Source organism: Peromyscus maniculatus, chromosome 1, assembly GCF_049852395.1.
Source record: "Peromyscus maniculatus bairdii isolate BWxNUB_F1_BW_parent chromosome 1, HU_Pman_BW_mat_3.1, whole genome shotgun sequence".
Classification (NCBI taxonomy): domain Eukaryota; kingdom Metazoa; phylum Chordata; class Mammalia; order Rodentia; family Cricetidae; genus Peromyscus; species Peromyscus maniculatus.
Genome location: NC_134852.1, coordinates 85,856,478 through 85,882,416, shown reverse-complemented (window position 1 = coordinate 85,882,416; position 25,939 = coordinate 85,856,478). Strand labels below are relative to the sequence as shown.

At 46.7% G+C, this 25,939-nt stretch overlaps 1 protein-coding gene across 2 annotated transcripts in view; it reads left to right on the top strand.

Annotated features, from left to right (window-relative positions):
- The first annotated feature begins 247 nt into the window (after positions 1-247).
- Positions 248-25,939, top strand: part of Slco3a1 (solute carrier organic anion transporter family member 3A1) — a 291,115-nt gene continuing 265,423 nt past the window's right edge. The window contains exon 1 of one of the 2 annotated variants that reach the window (XM_006990952.4): positions 248-618. In XM_006990952.4, the coding sequence (XP_006991014.2) occupies positions 439-618 (180 nt within the window). In that variant the 5' untranslated portion in view covers positions 248-438. The remainder of the gene's footprint in view (positions 619-25,939) is intronic. The other variant, XM_006990953.4, reaches the window with a different exon arrangement.

The window sequence follows — 25,939 nt, the reverse complement described above, 5'->3', positions numbered from 1 at the left end:
AGCCAGTACTGGCGCAGCCGGCGGCTCAAGGCAACGATCAGGCCGTGGCCCGAGTTTGGGGCGCTAGGGGGTGAAGGCAGGCGAGGCCGGCGGGCCAGGGGGAGCCGGTGAAGGCAGCGGCGGGAGTCTGAGGGAGGCGAAGCGGCGGCAGCGGCGGGCGGCGCGAGGAGTCCCTGTGATTGGCACAGCCCGAGCTGGAGGCGGCGGCGAGGGGAGGGCGGAGGAGGAGGAGAAGGAGGAGGAGGAAGGGGGCGAGCGCGGCGGCTTGCGAGGAGCGGAGCCTTCAACCTCTCCAGCCGCGGCAGGACGGGGGCGGCCGCCGCGGGTCCGGGGCGGGGACAGCACGCAGCCTCGCGGCGCGCACCCCCGCCCGGCAACGGCCACGACACCCGGGGCGAGCGGGAAAGCGGCGGCGGCGGTAGCGGCGGCGGGGGAAGGATGCAGGGGAAGAAGCCGGGCGGCTCGTCGGGCGGCGGCCGGAGCGGCGAGCTGCAGGGGGACGAGGCGCAGAGGAACAAGAAGAAGAAAAAGAAGGTGTCCTGCTTCTCCAACATCAAGATCTTCCTGGTGTCTGAGTGCGCCTTGATGTTGGCGCAGGGAACGGTGGGCGCCTACCTGGTGAGTCCGGGTGCCAACTCTACCACGGACCCCCTTCCCTGCCGGCGCTTCTCCGGCTTGCCGCCTGGCACCGGGAGGGGGCCTCGCCGGCGCCGGGGGCAGGCGGGCATGACCTCGGCCAGGCGCGGAGGTTGGCGACTGGTGCAGAGGCGGCCGCCGGGGGAGCTGCCGGCCCGAGCCCGGAGCGGGCGGGACCGTGGATGCCGGCAGCAGCTTGTGCGCCGGGTAGGGTTTGGGAGCCGGGGCGGGGGGTGCCCGAGAGGAGACGCCACGGGCAGGTGGGCATGAAACTGTTTCTTCTCCCCTCTGGAGAACGGAGCCAGATGGCGAGTTCAGGGAACCTCCTCGGAGACTGGAAAGGCATCGCGGTTCAGGTGACCTGCACATGGGAGGAAAAGCCAGTTAGCATCCTGCGTCCTCTACTCTCCGTTTCATCCGCTCGGAGAACGAATCATTATGCATCATTTTCCCCCCAGGCTCTTTCTCCATCCGCCAATTGCTGGGGAATTTAACAGCTTAGAGTAAAAGGCGCCGGAGTGTGGCCCTGATCTGAGTGGTTGCTGCTGGGGGACTAGTCCCACCCAGATCCCAATAGCCATCTTTCGGTGTTGGGATAAAGTTACAGTACCTGGAGAGCAGCTGCGAGTTTGTGTAGTTCTAGCTTAATTTCCTGCCATGGTCGCTCGCTCGCCCACACGGGGAGTGGATCACTGCGTACAATATGTATCTATTTTATTTGCCTCTAGAACGGGATTATTGATGCTCAAAAGGCCCATGGACGCCTACTATACCCAAGGAACCCGCTTGTAATGACTCAGCACTGTCAAGTACCTACTTTGTTGCTCTCTCCTGCAGTGCTCAGGTGGTCCGCACTTGAGTTTCAGACAATGCACTTCCAGACCTGTCCTGTCTTAACAGGGAAAGATGGCTCAGAGTGGATAGTGTTAAATCTTGACTTGGCTATTGACCTGAAACTGGAATCAAATGTCATAGATTTTAAGTGTTAGTGAGCACGTTTGATGGAGATCGAACCGGACAAGATTTCAAAAGCGGTTGGATAACCACATCCAGAGATAGAGCCATGTGTATCCTGATGTTATCATGAATCTCTCATTCCTGGCCCTGGGTTAAAGTTAATGAGGGCCAGACGCCGAGTACCCAGTACCATTAATAATTTCCCAAGGCTCCTACAGGCTAAGGTGAAGTGAAGCAATGCTTGATTCAAGTTAGTTATGCGGTGACTGGGGGGCTGGGACCTCTACGGAGTCAGTTCTGTCCCTGGGATGAGAGAACATGTAAGGGGCATTTAAGAAATCAAATGCATTTCTGTTGCCCCTCCCTAGATGAGCAGCTTTTAAATCTCCATCTCTGTCTTGTGCGTGTATGTCGTCACTGAACCCCGGGGCCAAAGTTGTTTTATCACATGTATTCGTTTCGTCTATAGTTGTAATACTAAGCTGCAAACTTTGGAATTTGCTCGATGAGATGATGACATTTGGAGGGGCAGCTCCTTTAGGGATGATTTGACTGTTAAGATACTTAGAAGGTACATGTGTTACTGGAGGCAAAGGCACATTAATACTGATAGGTGTGAATCTGTACTGTAGCATGTGCAAGCGATGTTCTGTCTAACCAGGTCTTCCTGTAAAAGGAGGCAATTAGTCTGTCAACAGCTGGCTCTGGTTTTAACAGTTCCTTTGCCCCAAACCAGTTTTGCTGAAGAGTACATTGTCCACGTGTGGCAAACGTCGAGGCTATACTTTTCATCCCAGGAATGATGAATGCCTGAGCTTAGGAGTCTTCGCTTGTAGTGACTTAAGGGTTTTAGACGGAATCGAAGCCGAGCCTCAAGCAGAGGGAGTGGCCTTGTTCTTTTTGGAAAGTTAAAAAGCAAGTGCTTCTACCGCGGGCAACTTCGCCAGGCAGGGCTGGCCCTGGGAGATGAGGGTTACCATGAATCTCAGGACAAGGAAGGGGCAGGAGGCCTTCAGTCCACCTGCTGGTGGCATGGGGACACTTGTCTTTCTGATGCAAAGTCGGAGGGGGGGGGGTTGGAGATGGGTAAAGGTAGCAGGAACCGACAGGTGCCTTGCATAAAGCAGAAGCAGGCCCAGGAGAGGACAGGCCGAGGACACTGAATTAACTTTGATCAGTAGCAGTGCGAGCATAAGGTCCTCAGGGCCCTGCTCTGGCCCGCTGGCTGCCCTGGCCTTCTCTTTACTGTGAGACCCTCAGGTGAAGACTTAGGTAGGTTACCAGGATTGGCCCAGTCAGCTTGCTGCGGCTGCTGGCTTTGATCTTCTGGGTCACTTAAGAGGCTTTTCTTCCTCTGTCCTTTGGGCAGGTGGGGACAGTTTTGGTTTTCTTTCAATCACAGGAGCTTTCTCTCTGGATGTTTGGGGAAATCACTTATTGCAGGAGGGTCGAGGGGCAGGCAGATTTCTTCCTTTTAAAATGTCATTGCGTCTTTCCGAGGAAACCTGGGACCCTGTGTCTATGAGAGGAACACAGGTGGTCCATGTGCAAGGTGTGTGTGTATGTGTATGTGTGTGCATGTGTGCATATGTGATCTTTTCACTGATTGTCAGCATGCTCTTCTGAGAAAGTATTTTCAAATACTCGATGATGAAGAAGGGCTTGCTATGGGACGTTGCCAGCCATGCTTCCTTTCTCCATAAGGACTATGGCTGCAAGTCGGATGTCAATGGCAATATTTCCTATTTGACTTTTAAAGTCCATGCAGCTACCTGGTGTGTGTGTGTGTGTGTGTGTGTGTGTGTGTGTGTGTGTGTGTGTGGTGTGTATGTGTGTATGTGTGTGTGTGTTTTAATCTCCTTGGGTGCCTCTCTGTTTTTAAGTATTGGGAAGTGTCATTTCATTTTTCTCTTTCATTCTGAAAAGAGAGGTTTCTCCTTGTCCTTAGTGTGTCCTCAGCGACATTGGTGTAGGTTTCCCAACTGCAGGAGTGAGGCAGGAAGTGGCTTGTGATTTGAGAAGCTTCCCTGAAAAGTAGGACTCCTGTGTGTGTGTGCCCCTGGGGTGGGGGTGGGGTGCTAAAGAAGAGTAAGAAAGAGGAGGAGAGTGATGGAGGGGGAGAGGGAGGGGGAAAGGGATGGAGAGAGAACCAGAGGGAGAGGGGGAGAAAGGGAGAGGGCAGAGAGAGAGAGAGAGAGAGAGAGAGAGAGAGAGAGAGAGAGAGAGAGAGAGAGAGATTGAGATTTTGATTGATTGGCTCAAGAACCTGCCTGCCCAGGAGACTCAAAGAACTGTATCTAACAAGGCACCCTAGTCTGAGAACCTGCAACTTTTTGCTTGGGTTTTGAGGCCTTCCAGGAAGTGAAGAATGACTGGGACTCGGACATCCTCGGTAGATCTTGGTAGGACAATACAGATAAGGTAATCCAGGTGCTACCCAGCATAGCCAGGGACTCTGAAATCAGCACTTAGATCAATGTTGTGCTGCAGTGTCTTAAACAGCTTGGTTGGCTATGATGTGTGTGTGTGTGTGTGTGTATCATACATACATATATATATATATGTATGTATGTATGTATGTATGTGTGTATGTATGTGGCCTAAGAGGAGGCCTGCTGAGTTTAATGGTCATTGTGCCTTACTTGTATTGTCAAGACAAGGTCATGTGTATTTCTGGTACCCGGGGGTTTGCTTCCCATGGCTCCAGTCTGTACAGCCCTATTTGAAGGGATATAACTGCTGTGGAAGTCTTGGACTGTTGAAAGGAGACTGTTCCCAGGCATGTGGGAACTGGCTGGTCAGAAAGTCATTTGTGTAGATTTATCTGTGCATTGTGGAGGCTTACTGAGATGTGGCAAGCCCGGTAACCCTGAAGAGACAGGTTCATCTGTGTCACGGCATTACTGAGGACTTGAGGAGATAAGGATGTGTACAGGAAATTAAAACTGCTGACACCTTAGGCAATTTCGAATGAAGCTCATGGCCGATGCTATTGAATTGCTGTGGGATGCACATGGAATAAAGGCCAGTGGTAGTCTCTGGAATCATGGGGGGCTCCTGTGAAGCAGAGGTGGGCCTTTCCCTATTTTGAGTTCTGCAGAAGTGTGTTTGAGGTTGTGGTTACAGGATAATGACATAGATGACTGAATGTGGCTAATGAGGAACTGCCTCTCTGCTCTAGAGTCACTTCTTTTTCGGCCAGAGAACATTCAGAGGTTTACAGTTAGCTGCCATGGTTGGTACTTTCTTTTTCTCTAAAGAAGCATCTTTTTGAAGGCAGATTCTTGCATAGCGAGGCTGACGGCTGAAAAACATTTTTAAAGTCCTTGTCAAATTAGCATGATGACTAAGGTAGCTGTATTTTACTTAATCAAATTATTTTATACACTTATGGTTACTCATAATGACAAATTTCCTGCTATTTGCATAATTACTATATAGCCCCCAGGTAGTTTAAAAAAAAAAAAACAACAACCCTGAGTTTTTTTTTCCTTATAGCTTTGTTTAAAATGTTTAATACTCCTTAAGGAAAAAGTGAATTTCTGAAAATTCTCTTCAACCAGGTTTGTGTACACGCCTTTGTTTCCTTGGGGTGCATGTAAGGAGGGGTGTGTGAGTTTTAACAATAGAAGAATCTAAATGAATTGCTTGGACAGTGAGCAAGATTTCTTTCCTGGGTTTTGTTAACACCCCCACACACACACCCCACCCCCCCCACCCCCCACACCCCCCATCCCCTGCCTCCCCCATTCAGTTTCAATACCCTATACAAAGGGTCCAGAGTTCAGGCAGTGTGGTGCTGGCCTTGCCTTTAGCATGGGTACTCTGCCCTTTTGGCTCCTCCTACCTGCTGCTGGAAGGGCATCTTCCTGTGGCAGCCTAGGTGAGGTTCCTTCTGAGTGGTCCATGAACCACTGGGGAGGCAGAGTTCCAGCAGGAAGCACTCTGGGCTTGTTTTGCATAGCTCATGGCAGACTTGGAGGCGCTATGCTGACCAGGGTCTGGCGTACCGAGCGGTGTGGTCAGGGGATGTGTAAGTGTGCTGCTCCAAAAAAAACTGTGAGGATAGAGACTCATTTGATGCAGGAGGGGAATCTAGTTCCTTAGGGGCCACATACCTCTACTGTGACTCCCAGCTTAAACACACACATGTAAAGGGCACAGATTTCACAGGCTATATCAGTTCATAGGCACACACCTAGGAAGAAGAGCTATGGTATTAACCTTCTCTTTGCTCCTACTTTGCATAAGTACTCATGTTCTGTGCATGGTTGCTTGCTCTAAATTATTTGCATACATATGTGAGCAATTCTGAATGTCATATACTTCCTTTTTCTGAAAAAAATATTGCAATGAGGTTTTGTAGCTTTTTTTGTTTGCTTTTCCTTTAGTGCTAGGGATTGAACTCAGAACCTTGCACATGATAAGCAAGTGCTCTATCACTGAGTGATACTCCCAATTCCTTAATGGTAATTTTTTTTTGGAGGGGAGGGTTGAGACAGGGCTTCTCTGTGTAGTTTTGGTGCCTGTCCTGGATCTCTCTCTGTAGACCAGGCTGGCCTCGAACTCCCAGAAATCTGCCTGGTTCTGCCTCCCGAGTGCTGGGATTAAAGGGGTGCGCCACCGCCACCACCTGGCTCTTGATGATAATTTTGATTCTATGTTTTCACATTGGTTTAGACTTTAGGCTCTCTCAGGACAACTTTGGTTATATTTTATTGCCTCTTAGAATGCTGTTGGTAGTTTGTGCCCCCAGAAAGAGATACCCTTGCTTCCTGCCCTTACTTATTTTGTTTTCCTTTTTTCTTTTTACTTCTGTGTCTGCAGGAAGGTAATTATTGACCTTGATTCAAAGGATAAGTGAATTTGATGTGTTGCAAAGACATGCGTATTTAAGGCAGCCATGGGAGAGATTACTTGTCAGTGATTAAAACTCCCCTTAAGTGACTGAAGTCCAGGGTGGAGAATGGCGCATGGCTGACAGTGGTGGCTCCCTGGGTGACTGTTATGGGAAGACCTAGGATTCATTTCTGTACCCTGCCCCTTTCCATCTCTGCCCTTTAGGCTAGTGACTTAACCTGTCTCTTCCTTGCTATTTTGTCCTTTTAAAATGAGGATAATTGTGGTCCTGTGAGGATTTACTGTGATAATGTGAGGATTTACCGCTTTCGGGACCTGTAAAGCACTTTGGAGTTCATCTGGCACATATAAGTACCCAGTACTTAGTACATATTAGCCTTTTTGTTGTTGTTTGTTGTCAGGGTTTCTCTGTGTAGCTTTGGCACCTTTCCTGGAACTCACTCTGTAGCCCAGGCTGGCCTTGAACTCACAGAGATCCGCCTGGCTCTGCCTCCCGAATGCTGGGATTAAAGGCGTGCGCCACCACCGCCCGGCCATATTAGCCATTATTATCAACACAGATGTACACATTTCCTGAAGAAATAATGATGTTGTAACCCCAATCACTGAATAATAAAATTATTTCAGTCAGGCTCTGGCTTTTTGGTTTGGTGAGTTGCAGACATAGGAAACTTAAACTTCTGAATAAACACTTGTGTCTGGAAGGGAAAAATGGTTTTGAAAGTATGATGTAAGTTTAATCCTGGTCGCTAATTCTTTTATTTGTTTATTGTGACAATTCGTATTAAAAATTCTAAAAATAAGGTGTGTGTGTGTGTGTGTGTGTGTGTGTGTGTGTGTGTGTGTGTATAAGGGAGCCACCACACCAGTGGTCATTTATTTATACCCTTTTATGGACCATGGGTACTTAGGTGAGAAGAGCTGGAGACTGGGAGAGAATGTGTTGATGGGCTCACATTGGGGAATCCTTTCTTTCTGTCACTCTGGTCTATGGCTGTGTGGTAGCAAAGACTAATGGCAAGAGGTTAAGAAGTGACTCCGACTGGTTTTGAATGTGGATGATTTGAATTACCGAGCCTCAGTTTGCTCATCTGAAAAATGAGGCTGATGTATCTTAGTGGGTAGCTCAAAAGTCTAAATAAATGGGCATGTGGTAGAGTAGCTCTCACAAAGTGCCATGGTCACTGACTGCTTTATCAGGACTGGGGTAAGCAGGGTCGTTGACCTAAGGACCAGCAAGCACCTGAGGATTTGGGATCTTGTATAGATCCTGGTTTTCTGTTTCCAAAATCGATGATCTTATCTCTTGTAGCTTGTTCTACTTCTGGGGTTATAAGGCTGAGTGGACTCTTCAGGGGATCTTGAGATGTCAGGAGGGAGAGGACCAAGGGACATATGCCTGGGACATATGCTGCCCTTTAGGCAGCCTTGTATCAGACAAGACACCAGGAAGCTCAGCCTGGTGGTCCAGAAGGGCTCATGGCTGGACTGCTCCCCCACTTCCCCCTGAAGCTTCCCCGAGGTAACCAGACTCTACAGCACATTTGTGCACGCATCTCCCATCATCACGCTTGATTTCTCAGAAGCAGAACCAAGGCGCTGTCCATACAGCCTTGTTTCCCATCTAGTCTCTTCATTCTCTCTACTCCTGGATGCTACGACTTGTTCAGGAACATAACTTCCGTACACTGCCCTTCCGTGTGTAGTCTTTACAGCTTTCCTGCCCTAGGCCCCTTGATCCTGGCCTTGGGAAGGAAAAAGGAGAAAATGGGTTCATGTTGGTGAATTGGGTTGTAGTGTATAAACCAGGTGAGGTTTTCGATCCCCATTCAGATGCCATGGATTACCCAGAGGATCACAGAGCCCCCAAAGCCTGCTGACTCTGTGGTGACCCTGTTAAAAGCACTGGATCCTCCATGGCCATGACCTGCAGTCAGCTAGCCTGGGGAGCCTTCTTCTGGGCTTTCCAGTGACAACATAGACGGGAAACATTCCCTTGGTGGTGGGCAGAATCTCAATATCCAGTGACTCCCAAGGTCAGTCGGCTCTTCTTTAGGGTGTTCTGTTCAGTCTAGTTCCATCCTGCAAGAGGAACTAGTTGGTCACTCTCTTTAATCCCAATGATGGTAACCCATCCAGCTGTGTCTCCAGTATGGGGCATTTCTCTTCAGACTTTAGAATAACTATCTCTCTGTTTAAAGTATACTAGTTGACTGTTAGAATTTTCCTGGGTTTAAACAAAAGTCACATATTGGAAATATTTTAAAGCAAAGGGCAACACGGTCGTAACCTGCCCTACTTTTGTGGGCAGAGGGTAACGTGTGAACCCACCCTTCTCTTTGCTTCCTGTTTCCTCCATAAGTAGCTAGTCATTACTCTCTGGAACTCTGTTCGCCTGGCATGTGACAAGCCAAGCGACTTTCGAGTCACCTGGTAAGGAATCGAAGAGAACACTGACGGCATTGATTTTTATTTAAATCGTTACCGTGAACTCTCTGGAAACCCTTGGAGTCGGCTGTGGCTGTAAACACATTTGAATAGCCAGTGGAGAGTCAGCCACATCCTTAGTGCATGGCAGAAGGGCTGAGTACTCACTGGCAGCTCATTGCTGTGCCATTCCAAGAGGCCAGGCTCATCTCTGGAGGAGTGTGGTGTGCTTATCCTACCAGCGATCTGTCTGCGCATCCACACTCCCTCTGAGCACTGTATAGGTGTGAGCTGATTCTAGTTCATCTGGCAAGTTGCCCTTCAGGGCAGCTTTGTGTCTCTAGATGATGAACTTGGCTGTCCAGGTGGCCCTTGAGACTCTTCCTTAATATCTTTTGTATTAATTACTTTTGTCTTATATAATATGTGGGAGACCAGCTTACGAAAGAGAAGATTTATTTTGCTCCCTTTTCCAGAAGGTTCAGTTCATGGTCACTTACCACAATGCATTTGGGTGGGACATCATGGAAGTGGGCATGTGCGGAAACAGAAAGAGAGGGAGGGACTGAGGACCAGCTATAACCCTCAAAGGCACCTCAGTGACCTACTTATCCAACTGGGCTCCACTTCCTAAAGTTTCTACCACCTTCTAGAATAGTGCCCACACATTCAACACATGAGCCTAAGGCAGCGTTTCTCACCCAGTGGGTCACACCCCCTTTGGGGACTCAAGCAACCCTTTCACAGGGGCCACTTAAGACCATCTGCATGTCAGATGCTTTTACATTATGATTCCTAACAGTTGCAGAATTACAGTTATCAAGTAATAACAAAATAATTTTATGGTTGGGGGTCACCACAATATAAGGAACTGTATTAAAGGGTCGCAGCGCTAGGAAGGCTGAGAACCGCTGGCCTAAGGGGCCATTTCCTTTCTAAGTCATAGCACACCTAAAGCCTATGCGGTCCCTCTCTACAGGCACCCGAGCTTCTGGTTTTGTAGAGTTAGGAGAAAGAAGCAGGGTCCCAACAGGCATTGAACAAACCGTTCTGGGGACACAGCCTAGAACAGAAATGTGGTAGACCACTTCTAACATCACCGGCCACACATCCAAGAAATCCCCCAATGGGGGACATGACTCTTTTACCTCTGCCCCATGCACCTGCAGGCTTGGTGTAGGAGAACAGTGTCACGTGGTGTTTTTCAATTAAAGACTATTGTAAATTATTCATGGGGAATGGCTATTGTCTTTTCCCTCCTTTGGAAAAGGCTTATGTAAAACAGGCACACTCTTTCTCTAATTGTTGGATTTGCTCTCCCATCTTCTGCTAATGAGAATGAGAAATTACCACCTTGGATAAAAGCAAGTTGGAAAACTGCCCTGGGCTGATTACATAAGCTTTAAAAAACGCTGTACCTGAAATCATGTGTTTACTCTGCTAAGAATTCCCTTAATGAAGATGAAAATTTCTACACAGCTGGATCCATACATTGTTTTTTTTTCCTTATGTAAGATTCAATTATTGTGATCCAATCTGTAAAATCAAGAAAGATGCTGTTTGGTTAAACTCTCCACTAGCTTTCTGGGTCAGAATTGTTTGAATAGATCCACAGGGCCATCTATAGCAATCCCCAAGCATCCAGACTAGCCACAGCTTCAGCACGAGCCTCCCTGCACTTCAGGGGTGTAGAAGGCTCACTTTGGACCTGTGGTTACTTTGGCTCACCTCCCTGAAGGCCTTCTTTAGCAACTGCATGCAAAGCGCAGTGGTCATAGACACCTATAACTGTACGACATTGGTTGTGACTGATGCTATCCTTGGGCTATATCACTTCTGAAGCCTTGGGAATTTGTTGGGTCTCATGGGATAGCGTTGATAATTTGCATGTGTTCCAGTGTGGCACCCACTCCTCTTTGCCCTGACTCTCAGTCTCATACAGTCCAGGCTGGCTTTGAACTAACTGTGTAGCTGAGGTTGATCTTCCAGTCTGCACCTCCTGAGTGCTAAGATTACAGGTATGCTTCCCCCTGCCTGGTTTTATGCGGTGCTGGGGTCAAACCCAGGGCTTTGTGTGTAGTAGCCAAGTACTTAGTCACTTGGCCTACATCCACCAACCTTCGCCACCCTCCCCTTGAAGCCATGTTGTGTGGTATGTGCGGGGTCCACAGCACATTCCACAGCTGAACACAGTCAAGATACCTTTTGAAATGTAGGCTAAGGATTTTTTTATTTTTTACTTTTTGGACAAGATGAGAATTGGGAAGAAAAGACTTCAATGGGACTAGGTGTCTTGAAATAGATATAGAAGAGCTTCAGACAAGACATTCCTGTCCTTATGAAAAAAAAAATTAGGACGTGGCTCCTGATTTATTATGCAGAATGTATATTGCCTTCCCAGTGCTGGTAAATACTTGCATAGGTTAGTGGGCTTAACACGCCAGCAACACACTTTCCCAGCCAGCCGAAGAGATGATACCTTTCAGAAACCCAAAACACAAATTAGCACCTTCTCTTTCCCCTTGCCAAGCCATAGAGATTTGTATAAATAGATCAGCAAGTCGGTGAGCAGCCCTGCAGCTCTGCAGTTCTGCAGCTGGCAGTTGGCAGGCGCCGGTGGGGAGGCTTGCCTCGCACCCCAGCCCAGAGTGGTGCCTTAGAGCCTGCAGCTAGCAGGTCAAGTCCAAGTGCCGCTGCATTCATAGGTGGAATGGATTGTTTTATTTGCATATTGCTTCTGTGTCCCCAGCTTGCCTGGGCCTGTCAGTCAAAGATCTGTTCATAGGCCTTCTTAAATATAGTTTGGCCCTCTGTACCCAGGGTTCCTTATTCATGGATTCAACCAATCCCAAAACAAAAATCGTGGACAAGAGCTCACACTGGAACTGAACATATACAGACTTTAATTGTCTCACCATTGTTCCCTAGGCAATATAATGTAGCCATTTTTACATAGTATTCACATTTAATTAGCTATCATAAGCAATTGAAAGTATACAAGGAGATGACTATAGGTCATATTCAAATACTATTCATTTTATTTTATTCTTTTTACGATAGTAAGTTCAAATCCAGACAGTGCCCATTCACAAGCCTTTTTAACAAATTTTATTTATAATCTGGAGAGATAGCTCAGCAATTAGCATCGGCTGCTCTTCTAGAGGACAATTTTCAGTACCCACACAGGCTCACCATCATCTTTAACTCCAGTTCCAGGATATCTGATGCCCTCTTCTGGCCTCCAAAGACACTGGGCATGCACATGGTAAACATACATACTACATATGCAGGCAAAACATTCATACACATAAAATTGTTTCAAAAAATTATTTTAAGTATAGGTAGGATTTCATGTAGTTCATTCAGTCTGACCTCAAACTTGCTTTGTAGCCACCACAATAACCTTGAACTTCTGATCCTCCTGCTTCCACTCCTCAATTCCTGGGACATTGACATGTGCCACCAGGCTTGTTTTTAATGCATTGCTATGGAATGATTCCAGAGCTTTGTGCATGCCAGGCGAGCACTGTACCAACTGAACTACATCCCTTGTCCCTCTATGACTTTGTTGGTTTGGTGCCTGTCCTAGATCTCGCCCTGTAGACCAGGCTGGCCTGGAACTCAAAGAGATCCGCCTGGCTCTGCCTTCCCAGTGCTAGGATTAAAGGTGTGCGCCACCACTACCACCACCACCACCAATACCACCACCACCACCACCACCACCACCGTGGCTCTCTGACTTTTTAATATAAGGGATTTGAATACATGTAGATTTGGTATGAGGGTTGTTCCGGGAAGCTGTCCCCTGAGGTTATAGAAAGACATCATAGAATGGTGATGTCTGCACATGTTGCTTTCATGTTAGACAAAATTAGGGCCCCAAATTAACACTTCCCCAAACGTGCAGCCTCGCTTCTAGAACCTGCCTACCTTAGCTGGCAGGTGTGAGCAGGTAGCCAGGAAGCAGAGGCAGTGGAAAGATTTTTTTTTTTTTTTTTTTTTCTGAGACAGGGTTTCTCTGTGTAGCTTTGCGCCTTTCCTGGAGCTCACTTGGTAGCCCAGGCTGGCCTCAAACTCACAGAGATCCGCCTGGCTCTGCCTCCCGAGTGCTGGGATTAAAGGCGTGCGCCACCAACGCCGGGCAAGATTTTTTTAAACTAATGATTGTAAGTACATATAAATTAAGCATGGTTTAAGGCATCTTCGATGTCAAGATCTAAAATGCTTCAAATTCTCAAACTTTTGAGTGCTGACCTGACACTATGAATGGAACATTCCACATTTGATCTCATGTGTGGACAGGTGGCCAAAATATGGCTGCCATAAACTATTGTATAAAATTACCTGCGGACTGTGTGGATGAGGAGTATAAAAAACATAAATGAATTGCATGTTTAGACTTGGCTCTCATTCCCTAGCTAGCTCACTGTGTATATGTAAATATTTCAAAATTAAAAAAAAAAAAGATGCCCACAAATGTGAAACATTTCTAGCCCAAGCATTTTTGTAAAAAATGTAAAAAAAAAAAAACACTCTCTCACATTTTCAAAATTTACTCCCCCACCTACCCAACACACACTTTTTTTGTTTTATTTTAGAGAAAAACAGGATTCATATTTTCTAGTGGATACTATACCAGTCTTTAATCTAGGGGACATTCATTTTTATTTGTCTTCTGATACTTTGGGGAGTATTCTCATTATAACAAGTGCTAGAAAGGACAGCCATTAAAACTCTCTCAAGGTCTCATGGTGCCTAAGGCTGTCAGTGTCAGAAGGACCGGGGAAGCCTTTCTGATTCCAGATGAGGAGACGGAGTGTCTGTGTTCAGGTCTGTGGCCTCAAGTGAACTGAGCCATGCTGGTCCCAGGTGCTCTGCTCACCCCCTTTCCTCCTGACTGTTTATTCATTTCTTTTATCTCTCTTCACTGGCTCTAACCCTACTGGAGCCACACTTAGCCGCCCTGACAGGATGTTGCAGTCACAGGTAGGGGTCCTCTGGGATGCTATTGGTGGCTTGGTCATTCTGGCCAGGCTTGTGCTGAAGATGGTATTTGCATTATCTTTCCAGTCCTGTCTTCTCTCCATCCCCGCCATCCTTCTCTATGGACCATGTGGCTGAGTTCTCCCCTCCCCATGCAGGTCTTTGAACTACAGGCCTACTTTTCCCCAACTCTCCTGTACTTTACCTTTGATCAGGGGTGGAGCCTGGCCCTTCATGCTTTATTTAAATCCTTCTTTTTGTGGAGGTTCTCAAACATTTTTGGTGTCTCAGTTAGGCAAAATAGGGTTATATTTTTATATTTAGCAGAACTATATGACTATAACTATACATAAAATGTAGAGTATTATTTACACATATACATACGTATATATTTCTGTAGCAAAGAGAAAGTGCTTGGCAGTTTCCTGGTGGAGATGTGGAAATGAGCTGTAAGCCAGAGGGGTGGATACATCCTAGATATGTTTCTCTGAGCATTACTGAAGGAAGAGACCAAGTGTCTCAGCTTCCTAGGGCTACTCTAATAAATTATCACAAACTGGCTGGCTTAGAAGGACAGATTCATTTTCTCCCAGGCCTGGAGGGTGCAAGTCTGAAGCCAACTGCTCATTCTCTCTCTCTCTCTCTCTCTCTCTCTCTCTCTCTCTCTCTCTCTCTCTCTCTCTCTCTCTCTCTCTCTGCCTACCTTCTGGTGGCGACCCTTTGACCCCCTGGCGATCCTTGGCTTGCAGCTGTCATACTCATCTCTTCCTGTCACCGCATGACATTTCCCCCACGTCCCTTGTCTTGTAAGGATACAGGTCAGATTGGGCTAGGGTGTGCCCCAATGACCTCATTTTTACTTGTTTACATCTGAAAGACTTCGTTTCCAAACACGTTTGCATCTATGGACACTGGGAACAGGAATTTGACCCTCTCGTGGAGGAGGGAGGCACTTCAGCCTATAGTTCCGGGAAGAAGAACACAAGAGTGTCCCGTGAGAATGAGGGTACAAAGACGTTCAGTCCCCTTAAAGCAGTGGTTCTTAACATGTGGGTCGCGACCCCTGTGGGGATAGAATGACCCTTTCACAGGGGTTGCCTAAGACCATCAGAAAACAGATATTTACATTATGATTCATCACAGTCGCAACATGGAAGTTATGAAGTAGCAATGAAATTAACTTTATGGTGGGAGTCACCACAATATAAGGAACTGTATTAAAGGGTCACAGCATAAGGAAGGTTGAGAACCACTGCCATACGGGATTTAAGTTCAGTAGGAACATGGTGAGATGATGGTCATGGGCCGTGTGTTTGAAAGAATGGTCAGGTAGGTGTTGTATTAGGACCAGATACCTATATTATGATTTTATCTATCTCAATGCTTTTTGGGGGTGGGATGGGAGTGGTAAGAGTCTCATAATTTCTTAGCCTAGGCTCCTTCTAAAAAATGATGTTAGCTTGGTCTCTGCCAAACTCATTAACTTTAACAACTTTCTTAGGTGATGCAAGCAATATACAGTGGGATAGGTATGGCCCTTATGGAGTCTATACCTCCCAGCAGAGAAGATGGCCTATTTACAAGGTTTTCTTTCATGATTCATTCATTAGAATGGCTTCAGTCCTGGGCCCAGGCAGGGGCTGAGCCATCGTGGAGCGTTGCATCTGGTCTGGTTTCTACACAGGCCAGTGTGGTGTCCCAGAAGCAAATACGCAGGCTGGAAGTGGGAGGTGTTGGAGTTGCACCTGGGCGGGTAGGGAAGGTGTTTACAGTTGGAGACGTAAGGTGATCTTTTCATCCTTGGTCAGGTCTAGAGTTAGCAGGGGGTGGGTGGAGAGAGGCCTCAGAGATGGGTGGGAGTGGGACTCCTGGGGAGAAGGGGCAGGGCTAGGAAACCAGTACCACAGCCCCAGGCCTGGTACTCCGGAGTCTCTACTCCAGTTAGCAGTGTGGGGGCTGCTGGCACCTGTCTTGGCAAAGCTTCTGTCCTTCTGCCTCCCAGCTTTGAAGTGGTGTGGTAAGATGCTGCTGGAATCCAGCCTGCCTGCCAGCTGGTGGAGGGAAGCTGTATCTGGGCATGCTCAAACTCAGGCAGCCAGTTATGGCTCCTTGGCATGGTATGGCTGAGGGCATGCTTTGGTAAAGAGTAGAGGGGTGCTCCTTGTTGGCATAGGCAGTCAATAGGATTAGGGAGAGAAGCTGGCCTCTGTACCTTGGTTGTCCTGGACCATGGTGCTTACTAGGGTGGGGGTGACAAAGGAGGAAGCTGGCGTTAGGGCCCAGTGTATAAGCTCCTGGTCCTGAGGTCACGGTGATGCCTCTGTACTGACACCCTCTTTTGAATTATCTGCAAACTAGATTTATCCACCCCACCCCCCACCCCCGAGCTAAGAACTGAACCCAGGGCCTTGTGCTTGCTAGGCAAGCGCTCTACCACTGAGCTAAATCCCCAACCCCTGCACACTAGATTTCTGTGACATGGCCTCAAATTAGGGAAATGCTCTTTATGTGTATTTGATTTCTTTTGAACACTTTTGTTTGACCTTGCATCCATCAGTTTGGGATAACTTTAAAGTTGCTAACAGAACAAACTGTGTTTGGACACAGGACCTGCCTCCAAACAAAAAGCCAGTGTGCCCAGTTGAAATTTTCTCTACAGTTCCCTCCGACCGAGCCTGGTGGAGAGGAGAGGGGGGCATCCTTTGTGGGCATAGACCATAACTAGGATTAGAGAGAGAAGATGGCCTCTGAACAGAGTCAGTGCAAGTTGGGAACCTGCTTGGGGATTTCTTTGGCGTGGTTTGCCAAGTGTTTCCTGGTCTAGTCCGTTTAGTTACTTAGTTCCAGTTTTTAGCGTTGCAACTGATATTCCCTTTCATTTTAGGAGTTACTGTTGTATATGGTATCATTGTTTGGTGCCATTTCATTGCAGAACTCCATATTATATTTTTTTAACTTTCTAAACTAATTAAATTTTTTTTTCTTTGTTTTGTGTTATTCTCATAAGATAACCTAGATAGGTAGCTTACAGAGTTAAGGAGGCTTCTTTGGCTTGAGATTCAAGTCGCCAGATAGTTCACACGGCCTGACAAGAATCTCCCTGGTTGTATCAGAACATGGCAAAGAAGCAGAAAGAGAAATGGCCGCACACAGAAGGGCCAGACACATGAGGTGGCTTTATTATCTTTACTCTCATGAGAACTAACAGAGTCTCGTGAGAGCCTCATTAGTCCCTCCCAAGGAGGGTTGTGCCCCCCCCCATGATGTAATCTACTTAGATCTCACCATTTTTTTAGTACCTTCTTGTCTGTGGGTGGCATTGTTGTTCCCTGGACAGGGCATTCTAGATTGTGTAAAAAATAAAAAGTGAACTCACCATTGGCATGCATGCATTTATTACTATCTTCTGTCTGTGGGCATAAGATGACCAGTCGCTTCTCGCTTCTCTGCCACGAAGGACAGGCCTCGACCTATGAACTTTTAAGAAGACACACTCTCCCTGTTTTTTTGTTAGAGTACTTCATCGCAGCGACAGGAAAAGGAGCTATGGCAGAAATGCAGATGCCCTTTGACCTGCATTTTGGGGGCTATGGGGACAGACTCATCACAGGTTGAAAACATCGTAAGCCTAAGATGCGTTTGATGTTCCTCCATCCACTGAGTGCCATAGTTTAGGCCAGCCTACCTTAAATGAGCTCAGAGCGCCTGCCTGTGGCGGGCAGGACTGCCTGCCATACAATATATTCTGTACTATTGTAATTTACTGAGGATGCCCTGAAGATGCATTTTCCACAGGGCTGGGTAGGAATACTTCTGCCCTACCATGAAGTTGAAGAATTATAATTTGAACTCTTACAAGTGTAGCCCTTCTAAATTGGGGGCCACCTGGCCCGTCTCTGAGTTCTATCTAATATACACGGGAAAGTAGCAGCCTAGACATAACTTACAGCATGTATGTTCTTAAAATACTAAGTAGTTCACTTAATTTCATTGAAATATAGTAGAGAATTTCCTTCAGTGAAACTCAAGTCACCATCTTCCAACATTGGTCGTTACTGTAGACACCCCTACCCCCCCCACCTCCCATCCCCTTCCTAGTCCCCCCCCCCCATAAATTTTCTGGTATCGTCTCTTGGACCACTTTTTTCCCTTTGGTTCTCTGCAGCAAGGTCACCAGTTATGTGTGTCCTGAATTGGCTTTGAACTCTGCAGTTGTTTGCTTTGCTTGGAATCCTTGTTTATTTCTAAACCCACTGTGTTTGTTTTTAAATCTCCGTTCAGCAGACTGATGTTGCTGTAGTTCACTGTGGATTCTGTTGCATGTTTTCAGTTTGCTCCTGATTTATTTTTTTTAGGTTCACAACTATCATCTTCTTCCCCCTCCTACCCCCGATTGTCTTGTTGCCTTTTTTTTCTCTGTGTCCTGGTCTCATACCTTTATTAAATCCTGCGGAACAGAGACCTTCTGGATCCTTCTTGGTTATGTGTTCTGCTAGGCTGAGCTCTGTGTCTTTGCGTCCTTGCCTTTCTTTCCCCTAGGAATCCCTGTCCCTGTCCAACACATGTGATTTGCTTGTTTATTATTGTCTAAGTATGTCAGCTCTTATCTTTGTTATTCTGGGTGATTTACTTGAAGCCTCTTTTTTTTTTTTTTTTTCTCTGTTGTCCCCAAGTTGAAGTTTGAAGCCTATTTTTCCATTTCTGGGCATGTTTTCTGGGGGATACAGTATGGTTGGAATGGAGCGAAGCTGTGGAGGTGATATTCCCGGCACCCTGTCAGCTTGCCTGGGAGATGTGACTTTTACTTTTGGCCCTTTTAGGAGCCCTGTGAAGTGGGTTCAGCTTTCAGGTGTGGGACACACACTGTACCTTCTGGTGGTACTTTAATATGAAACCATTAAACCCTGAGTTTGACTAGTACTCCAGCGTCCTCATTTCCTTCCAGCAGAGATCCAGTGTCAGGGTTATGGATGTCCTTCTGCCTTTCCTTCCCGGTGGATGTTCATCAGGAGAGGAGAGATCCTCAAAGTCCCCCGTCAGATTGCTCCCCTCCTTGGTGACTGCATTTATCTGTATTTTCCTCCTCTTTAGGGAATGGGTGTGGGACTGTGAGCATTGCACACTTCCCCTTCCTGTCCCTCCCTTTCCTTTGTGTGTGTGTGTGGTTTTTTTTATATTATTTTTTATAATTTTTGATACTGAGGTGTGCTCATTGTCTTCCCCCAGTTTCCATTCTTTTTGACCTGTGATGATTTCTGCTTTAGACTGAATCAAGTTTAGGGATTTTACATGTAAATTCCACTGTCTCTTTAATTGGAAAGTCTCTGCTCACATTCCAGAGTCTGTATAATACCCCCTCCCTACATCCCAGCCCTGTTTCTGGGTGGCAATTTCTTAGAGTTGTTGTCTGTTATTTCCTGTTGTGTTCTCCTGAATTATGAGATGGTCTGAGGGGACTAAAAGGGGTGGTCATAAGAACAGGGCCAAGATGGAACCTCTGTGGGAGAGGAATCAATGTTTTGAGGATGTGGTATGTGTGGGGAAGTATGTATGGATCTGATGTAATTCCCACAGATGTGGGAAAGTATATCCCCAGGCAGGGTGGGTACCCTTAGCTCTGAGACTGAAAGCCCAAGAGGCTTTGCAATCTGAAACACCTCAAAATCCTGAGCTACCATGAAGGGAGGACCACCGCAAGGCCATGAATGGAAAATTCCATCCATGACAGTGACCCTGTGTTACTGCTGATGTAAGCACAACTAAGATGCTAAATGAAATGACCTTCAGGCTCAGCATAAGGATGGGGTGAAATTTGAGTAACTCTCCTGTTTGGGCTTGAGTCCGGCCCCCAGAATCTCTCAGGGTATCTCATCATATATCATACAAATACTCTAGAATCCCAATAGTCTGGTGTTGGGCATTTCGGATCAGAGGTCTTCACCCTGAAGGGAGGCTCTCACAGGTGAGAGATCTTGCTATTTTTGTTAGGGCCTCCCTTCCAGGTCTTTCCATTTACCTGCTCTAATAGCCCCTTTCATGGCTCACACTGAGACGGAGAGGGGATGGGGAGGGTGGGGGAGGGGAGCGGAGCTGAGTTGAATGTTTAAGTATATTGAGTGTTTTGATACTCTCTTAACATGTTACAACTTGAAAGAAAACACTATCCACTCCATTTTTTTTCTTTTTTAAAATAAAACTCAGGAAAACACTGAACATGACTTTGCCTGGGACTGAGAACTAACTGTCCCTGGCTGTCAGTTCCTCCCCAGCCATGGCCTGGTGGCTACCACAGGTGACAAGAGTACTTTGAAAACGTTCCCAGCATGTTGTCACTTGCACATTCAGCCTCACTCTCATATTTGTCTGAGCAGCCAACCACTCAGAAGCAAGGGCCATTATGTAAGAATTTTGCCGTCACAATCCCCACAAAATTACAGCACTCGGTGCCAGAGTGAGCAGACTCCCCGATGAGTGCCGGCTTATTCAACAAATGGTCACCTTTCCAACGCCTAGCACAGGCTTGCATTTCCCCTGCTTAGAAAACATTCCTTAGCATGTGCTAAGAGTCATAGTTTGATCTCATTATAAGACTTCTGGTGGGGTAGCTCAGGTTTCTCAGAAATAGAAATCTTACATGTATGGGATGTGTGCTTATGGACTTCAAAGCAGTGATGAGAAAGAATTAAGTTGTTTTAGAATAATTCCACTTTTATCTGTAATTCTGTGTTCTAGTTTCTGAAAAAACAAAACCAAAAAGGAGTTGTTAGAATGCAGTCAGTAGGCTTTTCTTCACCACCCAGACCTGGATAATTTAGATTTGGGATCCTGGGAGTTCCTGGGGTCTGCCTGTCTCTCTCTCCCAACTGCTGTATGGCAGTATGCTCTGTCACACTCAGCTTTGAGTCTTATTTTATTCTTTGTTGATGGGTTCCATCTCCCCAGGGCACTATCCCCTATTCCAAACTTGGATATTTCCTTCTGGCTTGATCCACATGCCCCATGTCTCTGTACTTCTTGCACTTTGAAGGTAAGTTTTTGTTTTACTGTTTCTGAGTTTTACTTGATGTTTTAAAAAACTGGTAATGAGTTTAAGAACCCTGTGATACAGTGTCTGGTGGACCTAGTTTATGATGTGAAGTCTGACCATGAGTTGAGATAGGTAGTGCATCCAGTCTTCTTCATAGGAGAGGGACATTCACTCCCTTGACAGTGACAGGACATCTGTGGGGGTGTCCTTTTAACAGAGGAGACAGTGCTTACTGCTGGACATAGTGTTTACCATTTCCTGAGAGTCCCCTCTGCCTGGCACATGATCGAGTCCTCAGCACATGTTGTCTCGGCCCTTCGAACATGGCAGTGCTGTTCCCATGTATAACTCGCTATTGGGGACATTGCTGCATTTTTATAATGAAGCTATTTTTGAGGTCTGACTCTATTGCTTTCCTCTTTTCTTACCCCCCACCTCCCACCCCCTGGTCTGTTCTTTGGTTGGGTGGCCTGATGTCAGTACTGCCTTTACTTGGTTCTTGAGCAAGACTGCCTGGATTCCATTTGGGCTGTGCCCATCTTGGGTGACTCCAGCTTGGCCCATCACTCTGTAGCCTCCAGTTTCCTTGGCTGTGACCCGAGGATGTTCACAGTCCTTGCCACAGGGAGATCTCCTGAGTGTGAAGTGTTGTTGCTTCATGTGGCATACCAAGAATGGTACCTGGGCCATGTGTGTGATTACATCTGCCTCATTATTGCTGTTGTCCCTTCTGTGGGCCACTGGAGACAGCTCTTGGGGCTTTATTGCTGTGAAGGGTTTCTAGGCCCCTGTGGTAGAGAAGCCCTGGGGTGGTAGCTGCAAGTCAGTTACTGTGGAGTGATAACCATAGCTCTAGAGCAGGCATTGTGAAAACCACAGGTAACAGACAAATCCAGCCTGCCGTCTGACTATGGGAGTCAAGCAATATTGGAATGCAACCCTGCCAACTCCTTCATGTATTTTGTGACACAGACAGCAAAGCCCGTGAAGCCCCTTAGCCTGGGCTTCCGCAGAATCAGTTTACAGGTCTCATACTGGTCTTCAGAGTCCTCACAGTTCTTGGATTCAGCTCCCCGGGTAAGGTGCTGCCCTGCTGCTAACATTCTGCCTTCAGCTCCCACTTCTTGGGTGTCAGTACTTGGTGTCATACTAGAGCTGAAGGAAGACACCTTTCTTCAAACATGTTCCTTTTACACACCCTTGTCTAGCCTACTGCATAATTTATAGAAGTAGGTGCTTATGGGATTTTCCAGCCAGCACACTGGTGATTCCGAAGGGCTCTGCATCAGAGTTCGTCTTCAGACATGTAGGCCTTTTCTCCCAAGTAATTAGTTCATAGGCCTGCCTGCCTTGTGTTTTGGATAGGAAGAAGCTCCCTGATGACCCCAGGGGAAGCTCTTCTGACTCCTGTCTTCTGACCCATGTGGTTGTGCTCTGTGCTGGAGTACCCATGCTGCCTGCCTGATCAGAGTTTATGTGGTTGGCCCAACCATTATAGACACTGTGATTTTGCCATTATGTTTGGGGTTCTACTGTTTAGCCCAAATGTAGCTCTCTGAAGTTTTCAGAGCATGAAACCTCATTTCTGTAAATTCCTTCTACCAAGGGACAGAAACAGACCTTGTCTCTACAGTTGTTCTCTGAGGGCCAGCTTCTGTTCCTCAATTTCTTGCCTGAACACCAAAACAGTTTCTATTGATCAGAGGTATTAATTTAATCGAATTCCAAGAAATCCTTCTCTTTTTATTTTATTATCCTAACCACTTAAATAACTTCTCAGTGCTTAAATTAATTTAGTGTGAAGATGACAATTCTTGTGTACTTTGTTTGAGGTAACGTCTTATATAGCCCAGGGTGGCCTGAAACTGACTATACAGATGAGGATGACTGAATTTCTGATTCTCCTGTCTCTGCCTTCTGAGTGCTAGGATTACATGTGTGCACTACTCCATATGGTTTACATAGACTGAACCCAGGGCTGCCTACCTGCTAGGCAAGCACCATACCACCTGAGCCACATCCCAGCCCTCATTTCTTATTTTAATATCAGAGTTCCTTCTCCCTTGTCTTACCCTTAAATATTTTTTTTATTCTCTGAAGCTACTTTATTCATTCTGGACCTAACTGTCAAGGTTCTCTGATTTACTGGGCATTCTTCCAGACACTGGGTGGCGGGGAGTGGTGGTGGTGGTGGTGGTGGTGGTGGTGGTGGTGGTGGTGGTGGTGGTGTCCCCATGACATCATGCTTTGCCACAGGCCTACAAACAGCAGGGCCATTTGGTCATGGAACTGTGGGACAGGATGAACTTTTTCTCTCTCTAAGGTGATCATCTCAGGTATATAGTCTACTGACAGAAACTAATTAACTCAAGAACCTCAGCCTCTTCTGAGGATGTAGCTAGAAGGAGGAGGAGATGTGAAGATGGGGTGTCCTCCTAGCCCACAGTCACCATCGTATACCATTCCACAGGAAGGATGGCACTGCTGTTTTCCTGAAGGTGACGCTGGGCAGGGACACAGAGATTGTACTGCAAAATGAGGCAAAGTCTCCTGCCACAGAGGTAAAACCATTACCAAATGGCATGGTCACTCTTTGGGCATTTTCCGTGGGCTCTCGTGTGTTCCTTGTCCTTGGTGGCAACTTAAGGTCACCGAGAGGAACGGGCGCCTGGGCTGGACACGCGACAGGATGTCTGTCGTCACCCTCTTCTAGACACTGATTTTTGGCAGCCTGGGGAGTAGCTGGGGATACTTCCTGGTGCTTCTGCTCTGTACGGGGCGGGGCCCAGAGTGACAGTTTGACAAGGATGGATCAACATTCCCACCCTGCTCCGTTGTGTTAAAACTGGGTTCTGGTTTGTAGAAAACCACCCAGGATGGTTACTTCCCAGCTCCCTGCCTCAGGACTCACGGCGCCGGCTTTCATACCTAGAAAGGCCCTTATGCATTGATGTCTAAACAACCAGAGAGTTAAAAGAATTGAGAAAGGATTTGGGCTTCATCAAAAGGAGCATATCCACAAGCGGAGGAAGGCCACGTCTCCTGGAAATTTCATTTTGTGTCCTCTTACATCCAGGACCTAGGAACTGGGGCTTTTGTTGTTGTTCTTTCTCTCTCATTAGTGTTTTCCAGTTTTCTGTCTTGATCAGTTGGGTTATTTTTCTTCCAGTCACTAAAACATTTTAGACATAGCCATTCTCTGTGAGGTGCATCAGCAGCCTGTTTATAAAGTTAAGTGGCTGTTTTTGAAAACAAGCCTTTGATCTGCATGTAGGTGGTGGAGCACATGCTTCTTACTCACATGTAGACTTTGAGTTAGCATGTTGAATCCATCAGGCAGCTACTTTTCCAAAGGCAACTGTGTAACTGAAGAGGCCACTATTATAAAGCATATCTGGTAGTGTAAGGATTCTGCTGAAATATGTATTTCTTGTCCCCGAACTGGCGCCCACAGGGTAATGTCCTGCATTGCCACGGGCACTGTGATGCGCTTGGTTTCTGTCACTCTTTTTTTAAAGCCTCCATCTGTATTTGCCACTTTGAAGTACATTAGTTACTATGGAAACACTGATGTCATCCATGGAGGTGAGGGTTAGTAACATCCAAAAGGCTAGTATAAACTCATTTTACTTAATGGTTTGAAATTTATATAGCACTTGGGAGAAATTATGAGTATGTTTAAGAGAGCAGTGAACTTCTTCAGTTGTAGCTAGCATGATGTGTGTGCACACAGTAGAAGTCTCCATGTGTGTGATTCATATGTTGCAAATTGAGAAATAAAATACAAGAAGGAAAGCCAGAGGATTCATATAATCCCAACCGCTGAGTGCATTGATTTTTAGAATGTGATCTGTTTACTACAAATGCGTAGAAGTCCCACCATAGGTGTTTTCTATTTAAGGCAATGATCCTATGGCCATGATCCAGTCCCAGCACATCCCATTTCACCTGAGCTCAGTGTGTGTAAATGAGTTGTGTGTGTGTGTGTGTGTGTGTGTGTGTGCGTGCGCGCGCGCGCGCATGTGCTCCATGTCTGTTTGTGTATTTAATTATCAGCAGTTTCATCTATGAATTTATGGCCGTGACCCATTCCCAGCACATCCCCATTTCACGTGTGTGTGTGTGTGTGTGTGTGTGTGCATGTGCACCAGCATGCACATGTCTGTTTGTGTATTTAATTATCAGCAGTTTCATCACATATGCTGATGTATGTGGCTGCCATCATGCTCCCTTTATAGTCACACTCTTCCCTGCTTCCTCACCCAGGCGGCTACTCATCCTTTCTCCAGCTCTCTAATGCCGTCATTTTAAGAATGGGATAGAAATGGAATCATTCATCATGCAACCCTATTGGTTTTCTTCACTCAGCTCAAATCTCTTGAGATCCATCCAAGTTGTTGCGTGTATTAATAATTCATTCCTTTTTTATTGCTGAGTGATAGTCCTTGGTGCAGAAGTACTTTGGTTTGTTGTATCAGGTCCCATTTAGAAAGACACTGGGCTGTGCTTATCTTTTTAATCAGAAGTGTTTGTGGATATGGATGGGGCTCTAACAGTGCAGAGTGAGGAAAGCATTGTGCATGAATCCAGTGTTCGGAGTTCTCAGCAGGGTTCTGTCCTGCAGCAGCAGGGCCAGAATTATCTGTGGAGAAGAGCATGGTGGAGGGCAGGCTGATGGAATCCTACACCACGATAGAGCTCCTGTGTGGTAAGCGGTCTCCTCACAGAGGTAGCCAAAGCACCCTGGACCCCAAGACCCGCATGCAGACATCTGCACTAATCTTACAAGAGCTTGCCTGGTGAGGGGTGGGTGGTAGGTAGTACCTTTCCTGGAGAACCCATGACAAAAGAGGATGTGATAGCAGCTGCTTGACCCCTAAGACCTTTGGGAGAAGATCACTGAGATATTGACCCTCACTGGGGGACAGAAAGCAGAAGAGAGTCTCTTTCTTAGCCTCCTTGGCTAGTTTTCATTTTGAAACATGTGTGCCACTTGGCTTTAAAAGAAAGACGCCCTGAAGTTGGTTAACAGTTGCAGCATTTAAACAT